Source organism: Megalobrama amblycephala, linkage group LG17 (genome assembly GCF_018812025.1).
Source record: "Megalobrama amblycephala isolate DHTTF-2021 linkage group LG17, ASM1881202v1, whole genome shotgun sequence".
Taxonomy (NCBI): domain Eukaryota; kingdom Metazoa; phylum Chordata; class Actinopteri; order Cypriniformes; family Xenocyprididae; genus Megalobrama; species Megalobrama amblycephala.
Window position 1 is genome coordinate 43,048,124 of NC_063060.1, and position 21,689 is coordinate 43,069,812.

At 39.9% G+C, this 21,689-nt stretch overlaps 3 protein-coding genes across 10 annotated transcripts in view; 1 reads left to right on the forward strand and 2 right to left on the reverse strand.

Moving 5' to 3' along the window:
• On the reverse strand, positions 1 to 6,527 carry LOC125250324. 2 transcript variants are annotated; one of them, XR_007180762.1, is made up of 5 exons: positions 6,080 to 6,205; positions 5,683 to 5,751; positions 3,573 to 4,684; positions 2,972 to 3,178; positions 1 to 106 (listed from the first exon to the last, which is right to left on the reverse strand). XR_007180762.1 is itself a non-coding variant. In XM_048162854.1 (4 exons), exons 1-4 carry the CDS (start codon positions 6,525 to 6,527, stop codon positions 3,523 to 3,525), a joined length of 744 nt encoding a protein of 247 aa, XP_048018811.1. In that variant the 3' UTR covers positions 2,993 to 3,522. The 2 variants fall into 2 exon arrangements, 1 of the variants encoding a protein (XP_048018811.1); XM_048162854.1 differs by lacking the exon at positions 1 to 106 and having other exon boundaries at positions 2,993 to 3,713; positions 4,649 to 4,684; positions 6,080 to 6,527.
• The window catches only part of LOC125250290 (NACHT, LRR and PYD domains-containing protein 12-like), a 224,965-nt gene that overhangs the window by 133,098 nt on the left and 70,178 nt on the right, over positions 1 to 21,689 (reverse strand). For 2 of the 7 annotated variants that reach the window (XM_048162797.1, XM_048162798.1), the window contains one exon: positions 19,371 to 19,544. The exons of the other annotated variants lie outside the window; for them this stretch is intronic. In XM_048162797.1, the coding sequence (XP_048018754.1) occupies positions 19,371 to 19,544 (174 nt within the window). The remainder of the gene's footprint in view (positions 1 to 19,370; positions 19,545 to 21,689) is intronic. 7 annotated transcript variants of the gene reach the window in all.
• On the forward strand, positions 6,622 to 9,291 carry LOC125250312. The gene is made up of 4 exons (XM_048162840.1): positions 6,622 to 6,920; positions 7,476 to 7,589; positions 8,093 to 8,300; positions 8,715 to 9,291. Exons 1-4 carry the CDS (start codon positions 6,622 to 6,624, stop codon positions 9,177 to 9,179), a joined length of 1,086 nt encoding a protein of 361 aa, XP_048018797.1. The 3' UTR covers positions 9,180 to 9,291.

Here is a 21,689-nt window from a genome sequence, read left to right on the forward strand (position 1 = left end):
TTCCTGTCAACGTTTAGTCTGTTGTAGGCCTCTGCCTTACTCAGGCCCTGTTTTACAAGGTTTAATACCTTGTAGTACCTCTTCAGCGATTCTTCTGGGGTATGCACTGAAAAAATAAAATAAACAAACTTTTATAAGATGGGTGACTATGAAATTACTTATCCTAAGCAAAGGAAAAATTGTATAAAGTATCATTATTAAAATGACATTGTCACGATCACCGTCTGCTCCTGTCACTTCCCGGACTACATTCCCCATAATCCTCTCTGCCAATCACCTGCACTCACTCCACCAATCACTACACTAATCACCACACCCAGCTGCAGATCATTACCAGGACTATAAAGGACTGTCACACACATCACCTCACCGCGAAGTCTTGATTACCCTGTGTGTCAATTCTAAGCGTTTCCCTGTGTTTATCCTGTTTCCCTGTCTGTTCCTGTTCCTGCCTTTGACCCTTGCCTTGCCATCCTGTTCTGTGAATGATATCTGCCAGCCCTGATCTTCTGCCTGTATCTTGACCACGATTCTGCCTAGCCCTTGCTGTTCCCGTCTGATCCTGATTGACCCTGCCTGTACGACTACGACATTCTTAATAAAGCTTGCATTTGGATCTTACCATGAGTCCTGCTACGTTACAGAAGACTTCGCCGCCACCACGATCCAGCAGCTTTTCTGATGAACACTGGTCTGGTAGGAACTTTGCATTTTTGTTATTAGAGCTCAAGCAGGGCTCACGATCGCTGGAGGATTACATTGAGGAGTACTTGGACATTGCATATTGTTCAGACCTGCCGGACTGTTTGCTCATAGATTTTTTCTGTGAAGGCGTTAATCAGCCACTCAAGTCACAGTTGATTCGTGAGGGACCCCGTTCTTCACTTAGTCATTTTCTGGATTATGCTCTATTGACTGTTGGTTCTCCGTTTACTGTGGGTGTCGCGGAAGAACGCGATTCTTCGTCTGGTTGTGTAATGGCCGCCCCGCCAGTTGACATTCACAAAATGGCGGTTACTACAATAACAACACCAAGTCAGGTCAGCACTGACCGCCCAGAGCCACGTCACGTCTCCGCTGATCGCCCAGAGCCACGTCACATCTCTGGATCAGTCAGAAAGCGGCTAGGATTGCGTTCCAGTGTGGCTGATCCACCGCTGATTTCAGCGCGAGCGGCTGGCATTCCAAAGCATCAACCGGCCGCTTCGCTCTCAAGCCCGGTGGCCGCTTCGCTCTCAAGCCCAGTGGCCGCTTCGCACTCAAGCTCGCCGGTTGCAACGCTCTCAAGCTCGCCGGTTGCAACGCTCTCAAGCTCGCCGGTTGCAACGCTCTCAAGTTCGCCGGTTGCAACGCTCTCAAGTTCGCCGGTTGCAACGCTCTCAAGTTCGCCGGTTGCAACGCACTCAAACGCCCTGGACGCGATGGACAAGATGGCTGCTTTGCCAGTGCCTACGGGCAAGATGGCCGCCCCTTCGGTGCTCACGGAGGTAGGGGGCGTTCCAGCCATTGAGTCCGCTCCAGGATCCGCTTCAGTCAGTAAGTCCGCTCCAGAATCCGCTCCAGCCAGTGAGTCTGCTCCAGTCCCGCATGCGCTTCCTGTCAGTCCCGTCATGGCCAGAAGGACTGTGTTCGCGTTCTATGTTCTGGCTGTTTTGCGGGCCTGGAGAATGCACTCAGGCTCCTTTGACCACGGACCAGTCTGTCAGTCTGAGCCCGCTGCCGTCCCGGAGCAGCCCGAGCCGTCCCGGAGCAGCCCGAGCCCCCTGCTGTCCCGGAGCTGTCCGCTCTCCCTGACACGGCCACGGAGGCCGTCACCGAGCTGCCCACTCTCCCTGATACGGCCACAGAGCACCCTTGGTCGGCCCTGACACCACCGCCCAGGCCATTTGTCCTGCCGCTGCCGCTCAGGCCATCTGCCCTGCTGGCGCCACCCGAGCTCCTTGCCCATGAACCCGCCAATACCTCCGTTGATTTCCCCAAGAACTTTTTGGGGGGGGCAGTATACCTAGGGGTGGGGAGCTTGTGGGTGGGGAGCTTGTGGGTGGGGACCCTGCCCGTTCACTGCCGTCAACGGCCTCAGAACTATTATGGCCACCTATGGACTGTTACCCACTATGGCCGGTTATGGACCCTAACCTGCCGTGGCTGCCCAAGCCGCCTGACCTGCCGTGGTTACCCAAACCACCTGACCTGCCGTGGTTACCCAAACCACCTGACCTGCCGTGGTTACCCAAACCACCTGACCTGCCGTGGCTGCCCGAGCCGCCTGACCTGCCGTGGTTGCCCGAACCACCTGACCTGCTGTGGCTGCCCGAGCCACCTGACCCGCCATGGAGTTATGGCACTCCTGACCTGCACTGGCTGCCCGTAGCACCTGACCCGCCATGGTTACCCGTGGCGCCTGATCCACCGTGGCTACCCTGGAGCCTGCATTGGAGACCATGGTCCCGCGATAGCTCCAATGCACCCACCCTCCCTCCCTATTCGTGCCTTTTACGTCGCGAGGACGCGCCTTCCGGAAGGGGGGCGTTATGTCACGATCACCGTCTGCTCCTGTCACTTCCCGGACTACATTCCCCATAATCCTCTCTGCCAATCACCTGCACTCACTCCACCAATCACTACACTAATCACCACACCCAGCTGCAGATCATTACCAGGACTATAAAGGACTGTCACACACATCACCTCACCACGAAGTCTTGATTACCCTGTGTGTCAATTCTAAGCGTTTCCCTGTGTTTATCCTGTTTCCCTGTCTGTTCCTGCCTGCCTTTGACCCTTGCCTTGCCATCCTGTTCTGTGAATGATATCTGCCAGCCCTGATCTTCTGCCTGTATCTTGACCACGATTCTGCCTAGCCCTTGCTGTTCCCGTCTGATCCTGATTGACCCTGCCTGTACGACTACGACATTCTTAATAAAGCTTGCATTTGGATCTTACCATGAGTCCTGCTACGTTACAGACATACCTCTTTTGGAATAGTCAGAAGTCAATTTCTTTGATTTCTTATGTCTTTTCGCTCTGTGTTTCTCCTTAACCTTTCTTTTTTTGTGTTTTGGGGGCTCAGAATCAGAGGACTCGGAAGTTGAAAAATTTGAAGATTCAGAAGTACTGCTCTTTCTTGTAGTTGCAGTCTGTGTAGGTACCCCTTCTGAGGGACCCTTCTGAATTAAAGCTGTGACAGACAATAATAAATTAACTGAGAACAAAGTAAACTTAAACAAAATATGGATAAAACTGCAAATGTTCCAAACTGTACAAGCACAAAATTATGGACAAATATAATTCAACAGCACTGAAAGTGATTGCATACATTGGGCTCTCCCAGACTAATTTTTTTTTTAGTTGACAATAAACTGATTAAACTGATGATTATACAGTCTATAGAGGACCAGGAAGTTCTCGGATTACATCCAAAATATCTTAATTTGTGTCTAAAGATGAACAGAGGTCTTACGGGTTTAGAACGACATAAGGGTCATTAATGACAGAATTTTCATTTTTGGGTGAACTAACCCTTTAAGTTGCTTCATGTAGGGTACAATGTGACTGGCTGGAGGGTAACTTACCATCTTCAAGTCTTGCACGAAGATAATTTCTCTCCTCTGTCAGAGAGTTAACCTTATCCTCCAGGTGAAGGATTTTCTGTTTTTGAACTTCTATTGTTTGCTTTGCATTTTGGAATTGTATTTGTATGGTGGGTGCAACTTCTAAAAGTAAAGAAAATGACAAGAATTTTTAAACATTCATAAAAATGTTGGCATAAAAGAATAAATAAATACTTTTATGAAAGAGTTATTGTACATTGTAAAATTGCACAATAAAAATAAAAACTATTAAAAGTGCTCTGAGCACTTCTGCAAGCAGCGTTTTTTTTTTCTGTTAAGACACTATGAGTAAAGTGAGTAAAGACACAATGTGTAACATTTTTGCAATAAAATATCCAAAAACCACTTGCATAGTATTATATATTTTGTACAGCTGTGTACTTGTGTTATTTCAAACATTCTCAAAGATTTGTAAATATTCTGGGTTTAAGAAATGACTCATCCCTGGCCATAGTTGCCCAGCAATGATGCCATTTCTGCATGAATATGCTACACATACTTAACTAGACTGAGTGAAGGACTGAGCACGTGCATAGTTTCATGCTCAGTTATTGCATCATCAAACTTTGCCTCTGTTATTGTTTTGAAAATGTGATCTCTAGCGAAAAAAAATTCATATTGTGCCTTTAAAATGTACATAACAATGTTCTGTGAAAATATAAATAATCATTTAATCATATAATATAACAAAGTATTAATAGAATTGTTATTACTAAAACACCTTTCAAATTTTTGGAAAGATTAGTTATTTATGATTTTGAAAAATGTCTTCTGTTCACCAGGGCTGCATTTATCTGATCAAAAAAATTAAAACAATAATTTTGTGAAAAATTACAATAAAAAAAGTTCTCTATTTTAATGTATTATTCAAAGTACATGTAACGCAAGGTCATTTGCAATTTTAACTGACAAAAAGCTGTGTAAAGTATCACTTTTTTATGCGGCTCATCCAAATCTAAAATTATTATAGTATTTTGAAACATGATGTGCATTGACCAGAGTAGCCTACTTGCACACTTGCTGTGCAGTGTGCATACCTGTTCTTGCATTTTCCTGAACAGCAGACACAGGGACTGTAAATGTAAAGAAAGGGCTGGTAAGTTCACATTCTAATGTGATAACAGTAATACTATAAAGTACTATTAGAATTTTATACAATTTTGTTTTTTTAATTGTACATAATACAATTTATTGGTGTAATTAAAAAGCAGAATTTTACTTCACTTGGAAAAAAAAATACTCCAGTGCCACATGATCTTTAAGGAATCATTACAATTTGATTTGATACGCAAGAGACATTTAAGATTATTATCAATGTTAAAAGTAATCGTGCTGCTTTACATTTTCTGTGGACAAACTGGAATTTATGTTTTACTTTTCAGGATTCTTTAATAAATAGAAAGTTCAGTGAGCATTTATTTGTATTTATTAAATATTTTCACTACATTAATTAAAGCATTTATCAAATTATTTTGAAATAATCTAAATGTCTTCACTCTGTACTTTTTTTTTTTACAATTAAAATCATTTCAAACATTTGTGGCAAGATTTGAAAAAGAGAGATCTATTATTGTGTTCACTAAAATGTTAAGGAGCAAAAACTGTTTTTAACAATGATAATAGTAAAAAGTAAACACTAAACAGTATATTTCTTGAGCAGTGTGAAAATGAAACTCTTTTTAAACAACAACAGATTTATGAACTATTTTAATGACTAATGTTGCATTCTTAAATGCAAAAGAACTCAAATGCAGTTAGAATTTACAGTTAATCAAAATGCATAACTGTTACAGCTGACATGTAATGTGTCAGACTATGACCTACTGTACGTTTATGTAATTATATCAGAAATGTTGCAGATTCTATGTTAGAACTATCTCAAATTCATTCAAAATCGTTAATCCGATATCCAGATGAATCCAAAAGAATGGCATCTCTGCACTTACAAAAAACTGTATATAGTATAACTTGTGTGTGCCTCATCTAAAATAAAAGCCTATGAAAGGTTAATAAAAACTATTAAAGATTTGATACATTATAAACATAAAAAGATGTGCATTTATAAGCCTACTTTGTCTGCACACTTGCTGTGCAGTCTGCATACTGGATCCTGCATTTTCCTGAACAGCAGACACAGGGACTGTAAATGTAAAGAAAAGGCTGGTTAGTTCACATTCTAATGAGTCCAGTACTCAAGTTCAAGTCTTAACTCAATGAAGCGGTCATGGTGGTTAAAACTACACCGTTGATTAACAATTTTATTTATATTAGGCGTTACATATTTAATATAAGACCTCAGTGGGTATTTCCCAAAATATATCAATGGCTTCAACTAACGTTACTTGAATATTTTGCTTACATTTGAACGTAATTGGTATGTTACCAATTCAAAGACAGATTTTTCTAGTTTACTCTAACGTAATGTAACACTTTAGTCACTCGTTATCATTATCATTTTAAACACTTACCATCTGTAGCTGCACCATACTTTGGATTTATCTTAATTGGCCTCCCACGTCTAGTCGCCATTGTGCTCTCCTTGTCACGTTTGCGTTCGATTTTGGGCGCAACAACCACTTCTTCTTCTTCGTCATCTGCCATTGGAGCGATTTTCAAAATACAAGTATGTCCACCTTTAATACTAACATGCAATTCTGATGGGTCTTGCACTTCTTTGGAGTTGTCCCAGCATGTAAAGACTTCAAACGAAGGTACCACTCCAAAAGTTTTAATTTTATTCAAAATGTTTATTATGTTATGGCTATGCTTCATGTTAACACCGAGCACTGAAATATTGGTCAATTTACTGGGACGGTCAGGTGATGAACGAAGAGACTCGAAAAACCAAAGACTCGTCCAAGGTCCATGGTCCAAACTAATCAATTCTTTTTCTTGCTCGGAATGTTCAAACTGCATTGGTTAAGCTTATTGGTCCATCATGTCATCAACGAACGACTCGAAAATGATTGGAAACAGGCGAATTAATTACAGACAGTGCAGAATCTATTGAATGTTATGCATATGCGCGACTCAACGAGTCACTCCCAGAGACGACGCGTTCTTGCCGATTCACATCAAAGATTTGTTCAAAAATAACGAATTGTTAAGGAAGGAACGACCCTTCACTATGGCGGGATTAATGACTAAATTGTTGCTAATGGCGGTTCAAAAGCCCTCAAAAAAGGGAAAGCTCAAAGTAATAAAATGGCTTCAAAAGAAAAAGCTACTCACAAGCAGAGTACTTTGTTCAAGATGTGGCCAAAAGATGAAACTGACCAGGAACAGTAAAATTTCTGATGGATATAACTGGTGAGTCGCGGTAGGAAACCGCATATCTTCTTCTTCTATTGGAATTAGCCTACACTTACTTTGCCTTGTTACAGAACAAGTTAGGAGTAGGTTTCATGACTGTTCAAAATGTTGCAAAGATATGACCATGAACAGTGGCCTATTTAGCCAAATTGTGTGAATCATACGTACAGTTGAAGTCAAAAGTTTACATACACCTTGGAGAAACTGCAAAATGTTAATTATTTTACCAAAATGAGTGGGATATTTTTTGTTTAGTAAAAGACATATGCATATAGTCCATAAGAGAAAACAATACGTTAGTTCAATTTACAAAAAAAATAGACCCTGTTCAAAAGTTTGCATACTCTGCTGTTACCTGAATGATCCACAGCTGTTTTTTGTTTGTTTGTTTAGTGATAATTGTTCATGAGTCAGTTCACTTGCTAAAATCAGTGATAGAACCTTCAAAATATGTTTAAAAAAGGTGAATGAAGAACACCTTATATTACAAATTTGACAAGCAGAGCATATACCTCTCCATAACATTAATTAGTATTTTCTTTTGAATCACAGGGTGTGCAGATCTAAAAATCATCGTGGAGTTAAAAGCAGCCGATCTGTAAGGACAGGATCTTTATTTGAAAAATCAAAAATAAGCTTGCCATCATGGTTAACATTTATTTACAGGTAAGCCATTCCCTTGTCTACCTTTACCTTAAATGTCTCTGAAATTTAGCATGAGAGTGTAGAATGTATAGAGTATATTAATTGTATACAGTACGAGGTGAGAAGTAAATAGACATTAAAAACACCTATCAGGACCAATGTATAAAAATCATGGCATTTACTTGTTGCAGAACAAGATCTCAAAACTTGCACATTTATAACCCTACATGCACATCATGCTAGAGCTCATTTTCTGTCAAACAGGTTTTATTGTAGTAGTACTATCCCTGCAAGGAAAAAGTTTGACTAACTTGATGTTTTTGCTACAGTATAACCATTCATTACTAATAGCACAAGCACTGTGCCAATTATAATAATAATATATCTACTACTGTATACCAGCCAGTCATCACAATTTGAAGTCTATTTGGTGTCATTTTATATCTTAGTTTAGAACACATGGGCTGTTTTGTGCTGTAATGGTTTGATATTTTTTTGTAAATTATTGATGTTTCATTGCACAGGTTCTCTCAAGGATTGCACCTGAGACAGATAGACATGATGCAGGACAGGATTGCTAGAAGTTCTAAAACTCTCTCCAGAATGGCTAAGGTCCTGAGAAAGATCTGTACCAAGGCTATGAAAGAGTACCAAAAAAGAAGAAGGCAGCAGATGGGAGGTCAACAAGAATTTGTTGTTATTGATGAAAGCAATTTCCGTCATAAACGAAAGGTAAGTTTTATTGAGTTTAGTGCTGTGGTTTGCAACAGAGATGAAGCAGCTGTGATGCACTCAATGTGAATTAAGGTCTAGTCAGCTTTATACAGTTAAGCTTTAGAATGATAGAAGGTAAATAATGCTATCATGACTTTTCTTCGTCCTAGTAAGCAATAATGAATAAAATTGTACAAAAGTACAATTTTAAATTATTATTTATGATTATTACTAAAGTCATTTATATAAGGAAAAGAACCGAAGAAAAGCAACATTGCTATGTGATTGCTGTGTAACCTTATTACAATAATTATTGTATAATTATTAGCTATTTGTATACAGAACATAATTGTAATTTTGCCTGACATTATCACCTTTTTTTCTTCTCAGTATATATTTCTTTCTTTTTTTTTTTCTTTCTTTTTTTTGCAGTATGGACGGGGTAGGGCATCTACCACATGGAGGCGAAGGAAGTGGGTTTTTGGAATGCTGGGTGTGAAACATAATCTGCGAAGGCCAATATTGCGTCTTGTCACTCGAAGATCAAGAAATCATCTAATTCCAATTATTGTCAAACATGTGCGTCCAGGTACAATCCTGATCTCAGATGAGTGGAGAGCTTACAGAGGTGTGCTGGCAAATATGGGCTACAGACATTTTACAGTCAATCACAGTCACTGGTTTGTAGACCCAAACACTGGAGCCCATTCACAGCATCTAGAACGAGCATGGCTGTCTTATAAAACAAGGGTGTGGAGACTAAGAGGAAACAGGACAGAGAAAATGTTAAAAGAACATCTCGCTCTCATTGAATGGACCAACTGGCTTGGTGAAAGGCACAGAAGAGGTGTCCTTGGACGGTTATTCAGAGACATTTACCATCAATTTCCAGTCTAACAAATCCTATCTTCTTGTTACATGTGTGTTTAATGCTCAATGGCTGACTTCTTCTAAAACATTTGTATACATTACAAAATATATTCTAATAAAGATTATTTAGTTATTTTTATTATTATTAAGATGATTATTATTATTAGTAGTAGTAGTGTATCAGTTAAATAAGGAAGTGAGTATTTGGACACAGGGAATTTTGAATGACAATGAAATGTGGCGAATTGATAATTGTTCTTACTTACAAATCAGAAAACCAATGTGACAAGTTGTGACAAGATCATTATTAACTAGTCATTAACTAATGTAAGTTCATGATTTGTTGAGGCATCTTTATGTCATGACTTTACTTGAAGGGGCACATGATGGTGAACTCATTGTTAACTAGTCATTAACTAGCATGAGTTCATGATTTGTTGAGACATCTTTATGTCATGACTTTACTTGAAGGGGCACATGATGGTTAACTCATTATTAACTAGTCATTAACTAGCATGAGTTCATGATTTGTTGAGGCATCTTTATGTCATGACTTTACTTGAAGGGGCACATGATGGTTAACTCATTATTAACTAGTCATTAACTAGCATGAGTTCATGATTTGTTGAGACATCTTTATGTCATGACTTTACTTGAAGGGGCACATGATGGTTAACTCATTATTAACTAGTCATTAACTAGCATGAGTTCATGATTTGTTGAGACATCTTTATGTCATGACTTTACTTGAAGGGGCACATGATGGTTAACTCATTATTAACTAGTCATTAACTAGCATGAGTTCATGATTTGTCGAGGCATCTCAACATAAGTCATAAATTAAGTGATCAGTTACACATGCAGTATAGTTTCCAGGCTATTTAAATAAGTGAATGGAGGTATGTATTCTTTGAGGTTGGATGAAACAGAGTAACATAAAGGAAAATCACTTGAAACAAAATGAATTTAGGTAAAGTATTTGTAACCGAATTAATTTTCACGAAGTTATCCATGATGTGGGAACGATGTACAGTAAATGATAATGAAATGCAATAATCCAACTGAAGCACATCACCTTAATACACTCCACATTTACGAAACAACATTCTTCCTGGAAATAAATATAATCAGAGCTGTCGTCAAGAACAACATTTCTGGTAAGTTGTTAACCAGGGATAGTGAAAAGTACATTTTGAAATGCTTAAAAATTGTCTGCACCAGTCACGTGTACAAGTCAGGAGTAATACTGAAGCGTGGTGTATGTGTGAAATGCAATAAAACAGTGCAAGATTAGTGCTGATCAAGTTGATACAGTTCTGAGCGATGTCTGCTGTTCTTCTTTCTTCTTAAAGAGTCAACTTGATGAAGCTGATCATTCGTTGTTAATTAACATGTTAACTAACAAACGTGTGTTAACGTGTAGTTAAGGTGGCTGTAGTTAACACATGAATCCTCATGATTCCAGGCGTAGCTAAGGTTAGTCCATCATTAATTCCTTATTGGTCCATTAATTAGTTCATGATTAATAAACTATTAATTCAGATATTAGTACATCATTAATCATGTACCCTTATTGTAAAGTGTTACCAGGATATGACAGAAGAACAGTGAGATATTATTGTCATAAAGTTCTGTAAAGTATTTATTTTGGTCATTTTAGTGAATCACGACTAACACTGAATGTTTTTAAGGTTAGCTCCTAGTTAAGACTTGTCAAAAAGTAGATTGAACTTAAAGGAATATATTAAAATTGTGTGGTAGAAATTCCCTCTCTGCACCTGACTTAAGTTACCTCAGTGCCTCTGTGTGTCCCAGACATCTGAGATTGACCCGATCCCAAACCAGGGAACCTGACATGATTTACGTGACATGTCTATCTACTTCAGATCACGCGTGACCCCAATCACAAATATTATTCTCAGGTGGTTCCCTCTCTGACACTGTTCTCTGGACTCTATCATTCAGGAACTGGATCTCCTGCTGCACTGCAGTAACAGACAAGACTCCAGACAATGCCTTGCTTTAATCATGGCCAGGAGCATCTCAGACAAATCTAAGAAAACCCACTGGCAAAAAGATTACAACAGTTTGTATAGGACTTTTCTCTAATATAATTGGCTGTTCATATATACAATTTAGCAATCGCCTTCCTTTGTCACAAGCCAAAAGTTAAAGTTTGATTGGCTCAGGTTATAAATTATAAATATAATATTCATACAGCAATACAACATTTTAATCATTATGGATGATCAATCCAAACATTATTATATTTGTAGGCCTGATACTGAAGAGCCTGAAGATTTCTGCTGACAGACTCATCTGAGCTTCTTCCTCCTGTTCACCTTTAAATAAAACTAAACCTTCATTTGTCTGAATACTAAAGCAACATTAATCATTCAATATCACATGTTTCTAACACACATGCTGCTTTATTTCATTGTGAAGTCTGAGTCTCTTCCATCTGTATGAAACACATTTACACATTAATCACACATTTATTTCTCCTCATCAGTAGTGAGACTCTTCTGTGGATCACCTGATGATTTCTGCTCCTCTCATGATGATTTCACAGATTTAAACCATGATTTAAACAATCCAACAGAGACGTTTGGTGATTGATAATCTACTCTGTAAGGTGAAACAGAAGAGAAAACAATCAGTGTTCAGAGGAACAAAGTGCAAATTATTCACTGTTTTTTCTTTTCACACAAACCCTTTGTTGCAATAAAGATTAATGATAATTTCCTTTCACAAAATCTGAAAGGTTTGTTCACATATCAGAGTAAATGAAGATCTCTTTAATATCACAGTGATGTTTCCTCACCTCAGGTCACAGTTTGAGTCTCGTAACGCGTCTCTGAGCCGCCTTGAGTCTCCTATCATATTCAAACTCAGATCAAGATGTTTTAAAAACTGCAGTGCTTTTGAGTTTGTCAAAGACTGAGTTAAAGAAGAAACATCTGTAATGCCACAGTCCTGTAGACTAGAAAGACACAAACAGAGGAAGAGAGATTATCTTACAAACAAGTCATTAAGGTGAAAATGTTGCACAAATATAATGTGAACTCAGACACATTGTGAGATATTGAGTATAAAGTGTTTTAGTTTAAACTGTTAAAGTGATTTTAAGCATTTTGATTCTTGTATGTGAAGATTGTTACTGACCTCAATCTCTCCAGTTTACAGTGTGAATCCTTCAGTACGTCACATAAGTGCTTCAATCCAGAGTCTCCTAGTTTATTCCTGCTCAGGTTCAGCTCTCTCAGGTGTGACGGGTTTGATTTCAGAGCTGAAGTCAGGATGACACACTGTTTCTCTGTAATACTGCATCTCCACAGACTGAAGACAGAGAAATAACAATAGTTCACATCTATGATGATCATCTTATTGAAGAGCTTCAGCAGCATTTAGTTTCCAATAGTCTGTTTTGAAACCCAGTTACACTAGTTCTGTGTGCTGAAGATACTGTTTCTTCTCTTTCATTTTTAACTATTTATTTGATCTCTCTATTCTTTATTCTCTGAAAAGGCAGATTTCTGCATGTAATCAATCAGTACATCATACTGAATACTGGAAATTCAACAATAACTAACTAGATTAAAAAAATAAATTAATAATATTAATAAAACTGTTAAAGTGCACTGCTATAAAGAATGAAACATAAGCCCTGCTGTCTCAAAATAAATAAACTTCAATCTCACTGTAACTGCTGTACAGTATAATGATACTAACTGTAGTTTCTCCAGCTTGAATTGTGGGTTCATCAGTAGATCACTGAGGTTTTTCACTCCAGAGTCTCCTAGTTTATTCCCGCTCAGGTCCAGCTCTCTCAGGTGTGACGGGTTTGATTTCAGAGCTGAAGTCAGGATGAAACACTGTTTCTCTGTAATACTGCATCCATACAGACTGAAGACAGAAAGAGAAAATGACTCAAATTCATGTTCAGTTCATGTGTGAGTTAAATGAATCATGAATAAATCTCATACAGTCACTAATAAACCAGCAAAAACATGGAAACTTAATGATATAAACAAATTATTATAACACATTTGAGGATACTAGTTACAATCCAAGTCTGGATCCGTCCTCACTCCCAAAAATAAGTGAGTTCATCACTGAAGATTAATATATAGGATCAATATAGAAACAATAGAAAAAAATAATATTTAAATGGACTATTTTCATTATAAATGTGAGAAAATCTGATACATGAATCGCTTAAGTCATTTTAGAGTAATTTACTGTCTTTCACCTGCTCTGGTCTAGATAGTCCAATTTAACAACTATAATCTTCTCTTTCGCCACATTTACTTTCACACCTCTAAATACACATTTTGCTTAATAAAAGAAGATTTAGTGAAAAGTATCATTAGTCCAGTATAAATGTGACATTTCAGAATAATCTATTTGTGTAACAGTTTTGTTGTGTTTTATTATCATGGTGTTGCTGTCTGTGTGTGTTCCCTAGTTAGTGTTCTTGTTGTTAATTAGTTCCTGCAGCTGTTCTGTTTTACCTTGATTACTCTGTCTGTGTATTTAAACTCTTAGTTCTGTCTGTTCATTGTTCTGTCGTTTATGTTGAAGTGGTTGTGTTTTATCTCTCCTACATGTTAGATTTGTGATTAAAGACAGTGTTATTGTATTCTCCATCATCGTGAGCTTCATTACAACCAGCCATTCATGACAATTTGTTACACTGTTTTTAGTCTGTTCTCACTTCTGTCTTGTTTCACAGCAAAGATTTGTCAGATTTCTGCATATGAAACACTTTTACAGCCACAAAGTTTAAAATGCTTTAAAGTTTAATGCTCATTTTACTGATACACATACAAACCTGTTAACTAATACCATTTCTGAATCTCTTCAGATGGAGATGCAGCGCTATAAATTAGAGCCCGACCGATATGGATTTTTGGGGGCCGATGCCGATATTAACTCGAAAAGAGCCGATTTATAAGCCAATATTTTGATTTTGAAAATAAACTGGATATTAGACCCATTTCCTATAAACTACACTTACACAACATTCAATAGCAAAATATCTGCCTGTTCTATGTATGTGGGCTGTATAAACCATTTTCCAGAAGGGATTATGTTAAAAAAAGCCTTAGATTACAGTCTCAATGACTAAACAATTGCACATCAAAAGTATATATTTTTTAATGATCAAAAAACAGTCTGGTTTTAAACATTTAACAGTTTTACTTACTTCCAGTTGAAGCTGGTTTTAACAGTCTGTGTGTGTACTGTAAATAAATTATAATACTAAAGTTAAAGTAAAAGAGCTATACCAAACAAATTCAATATTCCACAAAACCATGTCAATGAATTGAAAATAAAATTAAATAAGTTAAATGGGAAACACTGCAGATATATTTAGAATAAGTTAAACGCTAACGTTATAGTTTGACCTCTTATTAACGTTCGCGCTCTTCCACTGATAAACATGGTATTAGCTTTGTGGCTAATCTAATATAGCAATGCATTAGCGGCTGTAAGTGATGTTACAGAATATTTAGAAGTGATAATGATAGGACCGTTAGCTAGAACTACCACACTGTTTTTATATACAGTGTATGAACTAAATCTACAATCATTTCACATGACGAACGACAGACTCACCGTCAAGAGTACATCTCCGTGGCACTTGGGTAAAGTTGGTTTTAAATTCACACATTCGGACTTCTGATAAATTCAGACTTTCCAATAAATGTGCAATAAATTAATGTTTGCGAATTTTAAGCAGCGACATGATATTGACAACCAACGATTGTCAACTTACAACATTTTTCACAGTCGATCAAAATAGGCAAGTGTTGATTTAATGGCATATTTACTTGTGAATGTCCACTTAATGTCCAATGTAGTGTGATTAACAAGGCTATTGAATACTGATGTCCGAATGTGCGAATATAAAACCAACTTTACCCAAGTCTCCGTGGCTCGCTGATAGCTTTCTTCTGTAGTGGATTTCTGGCGCTGTTGTCAACTGGAGAGTTGCAGAGCTCCCTCTGGTGGGCAAACTATGCAACACTCATAACATGAGTGAAGCATGAGACTCTGTTTCTCATGTTTCATCGGCCGTTATAAACGCCGATGCCGATTTAAATGCAATTAGCTCATATCGGCCGATAATATCGGCCGGCCGATATATCTGTCGGGCTCTACTATAAATGATAAGACTTGTGCCCTGTTGTCTTAAAATAAACTAAATGCTAAATATACTATAATGATACTAACTGTAGTTTCTCAAGCTTGAATTGTGGGTTCATCAGTAGATCACTGAGGTTTTTCACTCCAGAGTCTCCTAGTTCATTCCCACTCAGGTCCAGCTCTCTCAGGTGTGACGGGTTTGATTTCAGAGCTGAAGTCAGAGCAGAACAACCTTCATCTGTCAGATCACAGGAGATTAACCTACATTAGCAGAGAGAGAGAAAAAAGTAAAAAATAATGCATGCTGTCATCATTTTCACAGATCCACGTTTTTGGCGTTTACACAGAGATGTTAATGGTATAATTTACTAAATGTGTTTATGTCGGTTGTTTTCAGACACATTGTCGACTCACTGACACTTCACAATAAGCTTTCATTTGTTAACATTAACTACATTAGTTAACATGAACCAGTGATGAACAATACTAGTACAGCATTTAATAACCTTAATGTAAGTTTCAACATTTACTAATATAGTGAATAATTGTATAAACATCGAAAGATTAGTTCGCTTTCAAATAAAATTTTCCTGATAATTTACTCACCCCCATGTCATCCAAGATGTTCATGTCTTTCTTTCTTCAGTGGAAAAGAAATTAAGGTTTTTGATGAAAACATTCCAGGATTTTTCTCCATATAGTGGACTTCACTGGCCTCCAGATGGTTGAAGGTCAAAATTACAGTTCAAAGGGTGGTTTTGGAGGAACCACTTAGAAGGCAAACATTTGTTTATATATGTAACGAAGCAGGACTCATGGTAAGATCCAAATGCAAGCTTTTATTTACAGTGAGCATAGTTGTACAGGCTGGGTCGATCAGGGGCAAGCAGGAACAGCAAGGGGCAGGCAGAGTCATGGTCAGAGTACAGGCAGTAGATCGAGGCAGGCGAATATCATTCACCGAACAGTATACAAGGCAAGGGTCAGGACAGGCAGCAATGGGTCAATAAACAGGAACAGGCAAGATCAATCACAGGCAGACAGGATACAAGGAAACGCTCAGAATTGTCACAAGGAATCAAGACTTCGCGGTGTGGTGGTGTGTGTGTGAGTCCTTTATAGTCCAGGTAATGCGTGTCAGCTGGGTGTGGTGATTAGTGTGGAGTGTGCATGGCTGTATGTGGCGACAGGTGATTGGTGGAGTGAGTGCATGTGATTGGCAGGGAGGATTGTGGGAAGTGTAGTCCAGAAACTGACAGGAGCCGACCGTGATCGTGACATAACGCCCCCCTCCCGGAAGGCGCGTCCTCGCGGTGTAAAAGGAACAGCTAGGGAGGGGGGGTGGGTGCATTGGAGATGTAGGCAGACGGGAACAGGGTCTCCAATGCAGCCCCAGGAATTCAGGCAGCCACGGTGGGTCAGGTGCCACCGGTAACCATGGTGGGTCAGGTGCCACCGGTAACCATGGTGGGTCAGGTGCCACCGGTAACCATGGTGGGTCAGGAGTCTCTGGTGGCCACGGCAGGTCCGATGGCTCAGGCAACCACGGCGGGTCCGATGGCTCAGGCAACCACGGCGGGTCAGGTGGCTCGGGCAGCCACGGCGGGTCAGGTGGCTCGGGCAGCCACGGCGGGTCAGGTGGTTTGGGCAGCCACGGCAGGTCAGGTGGCTTGGGTAGCCACGGCAGGTCAGGTGGTTTGGGCAGCCACGGCAGGTCAGGTGGCTTGGGTAGCCACGGCAGGTCAGGTGGCTTGGGTAGCCACGGCAGGTCAGGTGGTTTGGGCAGCCACGGCGAGACAGAGTCCGTGTATGACCACGGCGGGTCAGAGTTCGTTAAGGCCATAGTGAGCTACAGTCCATGGGCGGCCATGACAGAACCAAGGCCGATGACGGCAGTGGCCGGACCGGGTCCCCACCCACAAGCTCCCCACCCCTAGGTATACTGCCCCCCCCAAAAAGTTCTTGGGGAAATCAATGGAGTAAGTAGCGGGTTGAAGGGCAAGGAGTTCGAGTGGCTCCGGCAGGGCAAGACGCTTGAGTGGCGCTGGCAGAGCGAGGAGCTTGGGCGGCGCTGGCAGGGCGAAGAGCTCAGGTGGCGCCGGCAGGGCGAGGAGCTCAGGTGGCGCCGGCAGGGCGAGGAGCTCAGGTGGCGCCGGCAGGGCGAGGAGCACAGTAGGCGCCGGCAGAGCGGGACGCCTGGGCGGAGTAGGAGAAACCACTGGTGTGGCTTCTGAGCCCTGAAGAATGGAAGAAGCTTTCCTCCTCCTTCTCCTCCTCCTCCGAGGGTGAGGCGATGGTTCATCGGTTGGAGCGGGTTCTGGAGCAGAATCACTGGCTGAAGCGGGTTCTGGAGCGGACTCAATGGCTGGAACGCCCCCTACCTCCCTGAGCACCGAAGGGGCGGCCATCTTGCCCGTAGGCACTGGCAAAGCAGCCATCTTGTCCATCGCGTCCAGGGCGCTTGAGTGCATTGCAACCGGTGAATTTGAGTGCATTGCCATCGGCGACTTTGAGTGCGTTGCAACCGGGGAATTTGAGAGCGTTGCAACCGGGGAATTTGAGTACGTTGCAATCAGCGAGCTCCGGCAGCGTGTGAAGCGTCCGGCAGGCTTGAGAGCGAAGCGTCCGGCAGGCTTGAGAGCGAAGCGTCCGGCGGGCTTGAGTGCGGAGTGGCCGGCTGATGCTTGGGAATACCAGCCGCTCGCGCTGAAATCAGCGGTGGATCAGCCACACTGGAACGCAATTCTAGCCGCTTACTGACTGATCCAGAGACGTGACGTGGCTCTGGGCGATCAGCGGAGACGTGACGTGGCTCTGGGCGATCAGCGGAGACGTGACGATGCTCTGGGCGATCAGCGGAGACGTGACTTGGTTCAAGGTAATCAGTGCTGACTTGACTTGGTGTTGTTATTGTGGTGACCGCCATTTTTGCGTGAGTGTCATCTGGCGTGGCGGCCATTACACAACCAGACGAGGAATCGCGTTCCTCCGCGACACCCACAGTAAACGGAGAGCCTACAGGCTGGGTCGATCAGGGGCAAACAGGAACAGCAAGGGACAGGCAGAGTCGTGGTCAGAGTACAGGCAGTAGATCGAGGCAGGCGGATATCATTCACCGAACAGTATACAAGGCAAGGGTCAGGACAGGCAGCAATGGGTCAATAAACAGGAACAGGCAAGATCAATCACAGGCAGACAGGATACAAGGAAACGCTCAGAATTGTCACAAGGAATCAAGACTTCGCGGTGTGGTGGTGTGTGTGTGAGTCCTTTATAGTCCAGGTAATGCGTGTCAGCTGGGTGTGGTGATTAGTGTGGAGTGTGCATGGCTGTATGTGGCGACAGGTGATTGGTGGAGTGAGTGCATGTGATTGGCAGGGAGGATTGTGGGAAGTGTAGTCCAGAAACTGACAGGAGCCGACCGTGATCGTGACAATATAAAGCATATACATTTAATTTTTTTTTTCAAAAAAATCGTTTCGCTAGATAAGACTTATTCCTTGTCTGGTGTTGTTTAAAGCCCTTTGAAGCTGCACTGAAACTGTAATTTTGACCTTCAACCTGTTGAACCCCAGTGAAGTCCACTATATGGTGGGACTTCAAAATATTCTGTAATGTTTTCATCAAAAACCTTCATTTCTTTCGACTGAAGAAAGAAAGACATGAACATCTTGGATGACATGGGGGTGAGTAAATTATCAGGAACATTTTATTTGAAAGCCAACTAATCCTTTAACAGACTAAGGAATAAAAGTATTTCCTTAAGAAGAAAATCAAACAGGTTTTGGAAAAGGAAGTTCATTTGAGACAGCACATTCGGACAGGACTAAAATCATGGAGAAGCTCTGGTAATAATTACTTTACCCCACCTCTACATGTACAACTAATCCTGAATGGGCAATACAAAATAATTTCACCAGATCACAAAATACGAAGATGAAAATGTTGTACAAATATAATGTGAACTCAGACTCATTGTGAGATATTGAGTATAAAGTGTTTCAGTTTAAACTGTTAAAGTGATTTTAAGCATTTTGATTCTTGTATGTGAAGAATGTTACTGACCTCAATCTCTCCAGTTTACAGTGTGAATCCTTCAGTACGTCACATAAGTGCTTCACTCCTGTGATTTCTAGTCCATTCCCGCTCAGGTTCAGCTCTCTCAGGTGTGACGGGTTTGATTTCAGAGCTGAAGTCAGGATGACACACTGTTTCTCTGTAATCCAGCATCTATACAGACTGAAGACAGAAAAATAACAATAGTTCACATCTATGATGATCATCTTAATGAAGAGCTTCAGCAGCATTTAGTTTCCAATAGTCTGTTTTGAAACCCAGTTACACTAGTTCTGTGTGCTGAAGATACTGTTTCTTCTCTTTCATTTTAACTATTTATTTGATCTCTCTATTCTTTATTCTCTGTTGAAAAGACAGATTTCTGCATGTACACAATCAGTATAACGTACCAAATGCTGGAATTTCAACAATTACTAACTAGACAAAAAAAACAAAACAAAACAAAAAAAAACTTAAAAATGTGACCAGTAATGCTTCACAATTCAGTTTTCAGATCATACAATGCAAATGCAAAAAATTGAAACCAGATGTTCATTTAAAAAAAAAAAAAAAAAACATTTTGTATACTTCATCAACAGATACTTTTGCTAAATTATGACTTTAGAAACAATCATTTGAATAAATGAAATATAACCAATTTTTCCATTCATTGTCTTGTAATTTCCCCCGTAGGCTGTACCATTAGCACGTGCACTAGACTACTGTCATTTCATTGATGTAACTGTAATATTTACACTGCATCAATGTTGAGGAGTAGTGTAATAATAAAAAAGCAGCAGCGCTTGCTAAGATCCTTCACGTGAATCTAACATGAAAGAGAAAAATTGAGTTGAATTATCCCTTTGGGGATTAATAAAGTAAATCAATCAATCAATCAAAAAGACTACCAAGCAAAAATTTACAAAATAATCAACCATAATTGTTTTTTAATTTTGTTAGGTTTTTAGTTCTCGTTTCTAATAACATTTTTATACAGTGAAGATGCAGATGTTTTCTCTAGAGGGCATTGTTTGTTACCACGGTAACAGCTTGAGCTTCTGCACCTCACACGATTCTCATTAGCTTGAAATGCCCTTAAATCCAGCCGTTATTAACTCTGTTCATCACAGTAGAGGCAGATCGCCGGAGATGAGGTGAACCTGATACATCTATAGTGCTGCAAGTCAAGAGCACTGTGATTTATTTATTTATTTTCATTTATTATATATTTCAATAAATAAATACAAATACCTGGCTACTGATTTGGCACATTGCCCATCTTGTTTATATTTATTTATTGACTAATTTGTTATTACTTTATTTCATTTCCTGCCTGTAGTGTACCCAAATAATTTGGGAATTCAACATTCAATAATGAACCATAATAAATTGTATAGTGCTCTTGACTTGCAGCACTATAACTATATGAAATATTGTAGGCTACTACAAACCAGAACTAAAAACCTTTTTTTAATGATGTTTTGTATATTTTCGTTTGGAAGTCTTTTTATCTTTCATGCTAGATTGATGTGAAGCGATCTGTCCTCCGTCTGCTGTCTATCCCACTGAAAATGAACTGGGATCTCGTGGTTGTTCTGTACTGTGTAAAATGCATCCCCCTGATCAAGGCTATAAGGTATATTAATAAAATAAAGTAATAACGAATAAGTAGGTAAATACAAACAAGCTGGGCAATGTGCCAAATCAGCCCCAGGCCACAGGGATTCCACTTTTCCCGGCTATTAACGTGACCAGTCCGGGACTGCCTTATATTCAGCACAGTTATTAGGCTTTATTAATAATAAAAATGATGGCACTTTTGGTGAAAAAGGTCATTCTCTGTGTTCAGTCTTTTAAACTACTCCTCAACGTTCATACCGTGTAAATATAACAGTTACATCAATGAAATGATAGTGGTCTAGTCCCTGTGCTAATGGTACAGCCGACGGTGCAAATTACAAGACAAAAAAAATGGAAAAATAGAAATATATATTTCATTTATCCAAATGATTGTTTCTAAAGTCATAATTTAGCAAAATAAAATTTGAAAAAATGGGAGAAAATGGCAAATATCCATTGATGATGTAACTGAAAAACAAGAAAAATGAACGCATGGTTTCAATTTTTCATTTTTGCATTTGCATTGTATGGTCTGAAAAATTAAGCGTTACATGGACCAAAAAAGACCATAAAGTGCACTGCTATAAAGAATGAAACATATAAACTTTAATCTCACTGTAACTGCTGTACAGTATAATGATACTAACTCCAGTTTCTTCAGCTTGAATTGTGGGTTCATCAGTAGATCACTGAGGTTTTTTCACTCCA